Below are 8,174 nucleotides of genomic sequence, written 5' to 3'. Positions count from 1 at the left end.
GGGGGGGGGGCGGCGAAGTGAATGCGGAGCCCATCGATTTGGGGCTAGTACAAAGGGGGAAAAGAAATGCTGGAAGGGCTGAAGCTGCGCACGATGCGGGGGTCGCAGAGGGGGGAAAGAAAAGGTCCCGTTCGCTTCGCTCTATGTTGGGCCGCGGGGCCACGGCAAGCTGCATCGTCCCGTCCCCTCTGCGCTTCCCGTCTCATGGCGAAGGCGCTCGAGGCAGCCGCACACGGTGCTGCCCCCGATCCACGTCCGGCCATACCGTTGCATACCGACTAGCACTGCCTGCTTCCCTATTGCCAAACAAATGGGCATGAGGGAGCATGGTGGGGAGAAGGCATGTGGGGATTTTTGTGCGCAAGACGCTTTCTTTTGACTTTCGACGACTTGCTTGGTCGTGCGCATCTCAATATAACGCTGCGGCAACGCCCTCTCCCAATTTGAATGTGCACGATGCGGACGACCAGGTCAGAATGGGTGGTCTAGGTGAGTCTATATTGAAGGCATTTCTGCGCACGAGTGTAAAGGACTGTGACGGTACAAGAAGCAAGACAGGAGCACGATGAGACGGAGGCAGGATTTGAAGGGAGAAAGGCAAAGAGAGTGGTCCGTGCTGGTCGGTGGTCTTGAGCCGCGGAGTGAAGAGGCTACACACGTGATCCCGCACGATCAAAGCTAGACACAGCGCGTGTCGAGGGCGAACTTAGGGGAAAGACCAAGATAGCATGTCGAGGTAACGCACTGTCTACGAGACAATGTGAACTTTGACCGCCCCGGCTTGAGGATGAGAAGCGGCGGCAAACGCGGTTGGCGCTTCTTCAAGAGTGTAGTTGTGCGTCACGAGCGGTCTGGGGTTGACGATGCCGTTCTCGAGCAGCTTGACGCAGTCTTCGAAGCAGGAATTTGCGCGCATGACGAAGCGCAGGTCGATCTGACGGTGGAGCATGTCCGAGAAGGGCAGATCGTCGACATTGGCGCCGATGCCCACTTCCGTCAAAACGCCTCCGAGCTCGAGCGCTTCAATGGCGACGTGCACTGGGCCGGGAAAGCCGGTGCATTCAAAGACGATGTTGGGTCGCGTGCCCGACATGCTCTCGATGATTCGCGCTGCCTCTGCCGTGTGCGTCCCCTGCGGATCTGCACGCACCACTTCGGACGGCCTCACGCCGAGCGCAGAGACCGCAAAGTCCAAGCGCGCCTGCGACGAGTCGACGAGCGTGATCGGTGTGGCGCCAGATGCCTTTGCTAGTAGATAGATCATCAACCCAATGGAGCCTGCTCCGATGATAGCGACGCTCTATCAGTCCAACCAGAACAAAGGGGTCGTTTGAGGGATAAGCAAGCGCCATCACACGTCGCGCCATCCCAACGGCGCAAGGGGTGCTCGCTCGGGCACAGTCGTGAGCGCGTCACAATCCCGGTGACTTACATGGCCAAGTTTGAGATCGGCCCGCCGCACAGAGGCGAGTGCGATGCTCATAGGTTCTATCAATGCTCCTTCCCGAAAGTCCGTTTCCGGCGAGAGTTTGTGCAGCCAGGAAGCAGGATGTGCGACATACTCGGCCAGAGTACCTAGGCGAGGCACACGCAAGATAGACGTGATGCGCACCCCCCAGTCAGCGCGTTTTCGAGCGGGGCAAGAAACCTGCCGCTGCGTGGCGTCATGCGAGAGACTCACCGTGACAAGGGGCGACGCTGATGAATTTCACCTGCGGGCACAGATTATACCATCCGCTCCTGCATTGTCGACAACTGCCGCACGCAATGCCTGGCTCGATGCAGACGCGGTCGCCCAGCTTCAAGTTGCGGACGGATGAGCCGACGGCGACGATTTCGCCCGCACTCTCGTGCCCCAGCCGCAAAGGTGCCTTGACGTCGTGACCGCCAATTGAGCCCTTGCGCCACGATGTACAGTCGGAGCCGCAAATCTGCGAAGAGTGGCCCGAACCGAATACGAGGAGCAGTGGTACGTGGTAAAAGTGGGGACGGTGATGCCAAGATGAAAAAGTGAGCATGCGAGGCACAAAAGTAGGCAAATCGCATCATATCACTCACACCGCTGGCACGGACGCGGACCACGCATTCGTCGGGCAACGGTTTGGGCAGCGGCGCATCGTCGACGTAGAGACGATGTGCAGGGTCGGTAAAGACGGAGCGCATGCTGTTCTTGTTTTTGTAGTGCTCCTCGCAGCTCGTCACCTTCGCTGATGGCCGCAGCGCAGCGCGGCTGGGTCTGCGCTCCATCACAACGGTGTGTCCCTTGGAGGAGCTCTTCGGAGTCGGTGGTACTGCCGGCACGGGGGGCACGGGAGGCGCGCTATCCCTGTCAATGCGCATGTGCTCCAGCGATCCCAAGGAGCGCTTGGTGTGCAGCACATGCACACGATCTTTGCGCCCTGGCATGTGCGCCTGATCGCCGAAGCTCGGCGGCAGCTCTTGAACGCTGGGCATTGTTGTTGTTGATAGTAGCAAGCTGCGACACCAGAGTATGCGAGGGTGCAAACGGAGCCTGGACACAAGCGACGAGACTGATGGAGTACTTGCGACTTGTGCTTCGTCGGGCAAGCTCGATACGACAATGAGCTGGCGTGGCTGGCTAGAAATCAATGTTGACGGTGAGTCGTCGGTGGGAATCGCGGTCATGCAACAGGCTCGCGATGTGAAGCTACATCAGCTAGGCTTTATATGAGGGGGACCACATCCAGAGGTGCCGCATGCGCATTGCAAACTTTGTCGCAGTGAGTTCCCCAAGGATAGTTCCACTGGCGCGGAGCAGCCAGGCGATGGACAAGAGCGACCCGAACGGCGTCCAGTCCCAGTCCCAAATGCAGGAGCAGGAAGGCGTTGACTTGCTGCTTCCATGCCATGCCTCCGCCCTAAAGCGGCTTTCGACGGTCGAGCCATTTTGCTGGCAGCCTTTCTGGGCGCAAACGAGACGCTGCGCTGCGCTGCGTGCAACAATCTGATGAGTGCGACACTCTTGATTAGCCGCGTAGGCAGGCAGTTAGCTCCTTGCTGCATTCGCGATCTGGGCCAAGGTGAGACGGAATTTGAATGGTCAGTGTGAATCAATGCTCTGTGCTTTGATCCTTCCAGCCCCGCCCTGCCCCGCAAGAAAGGCCGTGCTAAGCTGGGTGAGGGCGACAGGATGACGCAATGACGAGTGCTGAATTGAATTTGAGTCATGAGTGTGATCCGTGCAGAGGCCGGGTGAATTCGAGATTCAAGATTACTCACAGACTAAGCACAGGAACGAGTCAAGAGCGAAGAGTCAAGAGTGAATTCAAGCGTCACGGTTGGGTGCGCGTCATGAGCGCGGGAGCTTTTTGCTGCGTGAAGCGCCCGCGGCCTTGATTGAGCGCCGCGCACGCCATGCCATGCCATGACGCATATACTGTATATGCATCAGCAGCAAGCATGCAGCGGTCCTGCATGCAGACATGCGTGCATGCATCTCGCGGAGCTGTCGGCGGTAGTCACGTCACGAGTCCGTTGCGCGGCCCGCAGCTAGGCGAGTCTGAGCCAGCCGGCCGCTGTACTCACTTGACTGTATCCCTGCATGCGCGTTTGTGCGCGCACTCGATCGGCCTCGCTCGTTCCACCACCATGTCCGCGCCGGCGGCCGCAGTGAGATCACGATGCAACTCACAACTGAACGCTCTGCTGGGGCGCAGCGCAACTCACGACTTAATTGCAGCAGCAAGCCCCACCTCGCATCTGCTTCATCGCAATTACTCTGCTGCGATTTTGAGTGATTGTGGATTGTGGATCTGGCTCGGGACTTTTACATGTGCCCGTCATCAATGCATGCGGCTCGTGGAAATGTCAACCCCTTCACTTTGACTTCATTGTGCTTGTGAACGCTATAACCACGTGATTCACAGCTCATCAGCCAACGCGAGCACATGCAGCGAGGAGAGGGCACGTTTGTTTGACTTGACGCCGTCATGGACATTTCTCATCTGAATTGATGGAGAAAGCGTGACTATTTGCGAACTGCTATCGGCCTCGCGACATGGCTCAAAATTGTTGCCCACGACCGTCGTGCAGGGCATACTCGTGACTGTACCCTTTGCTGAGCTCCGTCGTGGCGAGATGGCGTGCGGCGGCACGCACCTCATCTCGTCTTCCACGTTGAGATCCGAGCCCACTTCATGTCCGCGCTGCGATGCATGCACGCGTGCTTTATATAGAGCTGCTGCAGCTAGGCAGCAGCAGGTCCAATTCATTTGGCGGACAATTAAGCAGCACCAGCAGCAGCAGCAGCAGCAGCAGCAACAGGAGGTCATCAATCATGGTACTCACGCGCGACTGTACCAAGCCGGCGGAGCTGCATGCAGCGGCGAAACTCGAGTAGCAGCGTCCTGGCGGGCTGCGCTACGCTACGAGTCCAACGCGCCTGCTGCTCAGCATGCTCTCCCGCAACGCCCTCCGGAGGAATGGATGGGACGGACAGCCGGTTCCTTGGGGCTGGACCCGAGAAAAGTATAGCGCCTTAGCTTAGCACGGCGTATTTAACACAGTAGTCGGTATTTTAATCTCTAATGTGTCAAAAGTGTCAAGTCTTCACGCCGCCCGCTCTCGCGCAGGAGCGATCGAGATGCAACGCGGCGTGTGGCTCAGCATTCATCACCGTGATAGCGAAATTTCGGAGCTTCGAGCAAGGATCTGATTCGCCCAAGTCGCGTTCAGTCCATCCCCCCCATCACACCTCGTCGTCCGGGCTGCGCCAATACGTCGCTTCGCACACATTTCTTTGCCCCATTGCGCTTAGATATGAACGGACGGACCTTTCATGCGCACGTTCCACAAGGCATTTGCGGATCAGTAAGGCCAATGAGAATGCGAGCGCTGGCACCGCTTCACAATTTCTCGGAAATGCGCACGGTGATGGCGACGGCCTCGCACTGCGTCGCGCATCTCAAGACATCGCAGTCACCAGAACGAATTTTGTTGTCGCACTGGTAGCTGGCTCAAAGAGCCACAACGATAGTCCGAGCGCCTATAAGGCCAAGCGGGTCGAGCGATGTCCTGCGTTCGATGCGGTTTGTTCCTTTCGCACACGCTCGCTAGCTGTGACCATGAACGAGCATACGTAGCAATCACTCATAGCTCCTAAACCTTCACTACCAAGCGCGGATCAAGTGAGCCCGGATAGAGCGTGCCTCATCATCGCCCGTTGACCGCATCTGCACGTCGATGCCTACACGCAAGCGCACCATCGAGCACACACTACGTGCTCGCACTAGCTCGCTCGCGGACTTCAGACACTCGTAAACATGCCGAGCCTTACGCTCGAGTACGAATCGACGCTGGCGGCGGCAGAGGCCGGAACGGTGTCGCCCGGTCACGCATCACCTGCAAGCTCCACTTCAAGCTCCTCGACCCACTCATCTCCACGCCTGGGCGCGCTAGAGTCCGCGGCAGAATGTGCGCGCAGATCCATCTCCTACGAGCCCATCGTGGCCAATGTGCCCCCCATCTACGGTCTCATCGGTCTAGGCGGCATGGGACGGATGTATCTGACGGCTTTGCGCGCTGCCCTGCCCTTTGACCATCCCATTCTCGTTTGCGAAGCGCCGGACAAGTATCACGCCTTGGTGCGCGAGTTTGCTGGCACCAGCGTCGTGCCGTTTCCGCAACTAGAAGACATGGCTCCCATCTGCGATTTCATCCTCATCTCTGTGCCCACGCACCTCACAAGTACCATCGTCAAGCAAGTTGCGCCTCACCTCAAGCATGCGGCGACCATCTGTGGCCAGACCTCTGTGAAAGGCCCAGAGATTGCCGCTTTTGAGGGACATGTGCACAGCACTGCCGATGGAGGCGCAGGCAGGACCGATGTAGGCCTCGTCTCGTGCCATTCCATGCACGGCCCAGCGCTTGACCCTCGCGGTCAAAGCATCGTGCTCATCCGCCATCGCGCCACCGACCTGCAATTCTCCAATTTGGAATTCATCGCAGCTGCTCTGGGCTCCAGAGTATCTTGCATGGACTACACCAGCCACGACAGGACGGTGGCGAATACGCAGGTATTGACGCATACGATTCTGCTCAGCATGGGCACCGCATGGCGTCGCGCCCACGTCTTGCCATGGGAATGCGAACGGTACGAGGGTGGCATCGAGAACGCCAAGGCGAACTTGACGGCGAGGATATTGGGCAACGATGCAAAGCTGTACGCCGATTTGGCGTTCGGCAACGATCAAGCATTCGCGTTGGTGCACGAGTACAGCGTCAGCGTCGATCAGATCTCGCAGCTCCTTCGCAATGGCCAACGTGCAGAGCTGTTCGACCGCATGGTAGCAGCTCGCGCCAACTTGTTCCGCAGCCCTTCCGATACGCTAGAGCTGCTGTTCGATGAGGATCTGGACGCAATGCTTCAGCCATTTTGCGTTAGCAGAAACGAAAAGGAGGATGTAGCCGAGGTTGCCAGGGCAGCCATGGCTTCCGCCGCTGCCGCACCCGACGACGGCTTGCTCGGCTCTGATGCGGTCAGAGACACGAAGAACTCTCAGCTCTCGCTCCTGGCCCTTGCAGACGTGTGGGCGCGCCTAGACATCGACCCTCACGCTGATCACGTGGCGGCAGCTACGCCGCTGTCCATGTTGCTCCTCGGCCTCGTAGAGGTCCATCTGGCGACGCCCGACGTGATGCGCCGCAATGTCGACGCCGCCATCGCCTCGCACCAAGCTGCCAGGTCGGATGCGGCGCACATGAGCCAGCAAGACTTTGCAGCGCCTGGAGAGGATGCGCTCAACAGCATCCTGCACGACGACACCAGCTTCGCGCTCGCGACGCGGCGCTGGGCGCACTGCATCGCTAAGAAGGACCGCGAGCTCTATATCAACAAGTGAGTTCGCAAAACCAGCTCTTTTCCTCTCTTGCCAATTTTTCCCCACGCATAATTGTGCGCGTCGGTGCACACCAGTTGACACTGCTGCACATTGTTTCCGTATCAGCTTCCAGTACTGCGCGAGGTTCTTCTCCTCGCGACTAGACTCTCTACGCACGGTCGGCGATCAGATGTTGAAGCGAGCAGTACCCAAAGCAGTCAAGCGTCCAGCGCACAGATTCCTGCCCTCGCGATCGCTCGAGTCGACCCTAGCAAAGTGATGTGTTGCGTATCATGGGGCCTGGCCAAGGATCGCTCTTGTCGCGGCACGCGCACAACCTCACGCATGTACAGAATTCGATGACTTGTATTATGACCTCCCATCATCCCTGAGCATGCAATGCGCGAGACTGTGGAGCGTCCCAGCCACGAGGATGGCCCCGAAATGGTGCCTAACGCCACCGCTCCCACCGTACAGTCCACCTCGCATGAGAAGCGTCCCACTTTCTCACTACAGATCGTGGGAGAACAAGAATGACCCCCGTCTGATCTGCTGAGGGGGGGCCTCGCCAGACCGCTTTAGCTGGAATGTTTGAGCATGCTCCTTTGTGGGGAACGTTTCGAAGATTGGTTTGAGCGGTACAGCGACGTGGTGTTCTCAGCGGATGCCTTGTGCTAAGCCACCGTGAACGCTTGAACGCTTGATGAGGCTGGATGGATGGTGTGCTACGTTGGGGCATGCACAAGCGCTGCTCGGCTGTGCTGTTCTCAGCAAAGGAGGGTGGAAGCGCTTGCTTGCAATCGGCGAGCTTCCGTCAAGCTCCTTGTACGTCTCTGCTGAAAGATGACCATCCCGAGACAACGTGCATGCATCGCAGATGTACGCGCGGACTTTTCGCACTTCTGGCCAATACAGTCCAGCGCGCTCGCTGGGGGCAGGTTCTCCTTTCATTTGTACTGGACCTGCTGATCACTGTGTGCGGCGCTCGGGGAAGATCCGACCTTCTTCAATTAGGAGGTGCGGCATTCCGGCGCCCTCCCGCTCTCCGCATCACCTGGACCCCATTCCATACCCTCCCAAACAACTCCCCCAAAGTGGGAGAGGTTAGCAATTCGATGCTGCTCAATCTTGACTCCGAACTGCTTCTGGCCGAAAGAGTCATTCGCTCTTGGATCACACGACCGAGCATGCAGCTCTTGACGAGCGCGGGCGAAGCACAGTGTGCCGGTCCAAATCGCGCCGCCATCAGGGCCTTCGACCGCTGCTGTCTTGACCCAGGCTCCTAGCAATCGTCGGGACGCACCGGTCAGCAAGCCGAAGGGGAGGGGGAGGGGG

The 8,174-nt window shown here is 58.5% G+C and overlaps 2 protein-coding genes across 2 annotated transcripts; one reads left to right on the top strand and one right to left on the bottom strand.

Annotated features, from left to right (window-relative positions):
• Positions 1-748: 748 nt before the first annotated feature.
• On the bottom strand, positions 749-2,163 carry IE81DRAFT_294270 (GroES-like protein; the record flags this gene model as incomplete). The annotated part of the gene is made up of 4 exons (XM_025512046.1): positions 749-1,300; positions 1,433-1,575; positions 1,682-1,931; positions 2,059-2,163. 4 exons carry the CDS (start codon positions 2,161-2,163, stop codon positions 749-751), a joined length of 1,050 nt encoding a protein of 349 aa, XP_025366971.1.
• A 3,315-nt stretch (positions 2,164-5,478) lies between these two features.
• IE81DRAFT_305969 (hypothetical protein) lies at positions 5,479-7,184 on the top strand. The gene is made up of 4 exons (XM_025512338.1): positions 5,479-6,431; positions 6,513-6,703; positions 6,767-6,856; positions 6,966-7,184. The coding sequence occupies exons 1-4, from the start codon at positions 5,511-5,513 to the stop codon at positions 7,117-7,119; spliced, it is 1,356 nt and encodes a 451-aa protein (XP_025366970.1). The 5' UTR covers positions 5,479-5,510; the 3' UTR covers positions 7,120-7,184.
• Positions 7,185-8,174: the final 990 nt, after the last annotated feature.

This window comes from Ceraceosorus guamensis (genome assembly GCF_003144195.1).
Source record: "Ceraceosorus guamensis strain MCA 4658 unplaced genomic scaffold IE81scaffold_93, whole genome shotgun sequence".
Classification (NCBI taxonomy): Eukaryota; Fungi; Basidiomycota; class Exobasidiomycetes; order Ceraceosorales; family Ceraceosoraceae; genus Ceraceosorus; species Ceraceosorus guamensis.
Note: the sequence above shows the minus strand (reverse complement) of the source record. Positions and strands in the feature narration are given on the sequence as shown.

Excerpts from the sequence above, each read along its gene's own strand:
- IE81DRAFT_305969 (XM_025512338.1), top strand. The coding sequence starts at position 5,511 with ATGGGACGGATGTATCTGACGGCTTTGCGCGCTGCCCTGCCCTTTGAC. Across the intron at positions 6,704-6,766 it reads GCCTCGCACCAAGCTGCCAG|CATCCTGCACGACGACACCA; the intron begins GTCGGATGCGGC and ends TGCGCTCAACAG. Across the intron at positions 6,857-6,965 it reads CGCGAGCTCTATATCAACAA|CTTCCAGTACTGCGCGAGGT; the intron begins GTGAGTTCGCAA and ends TTTCCGTATCAG.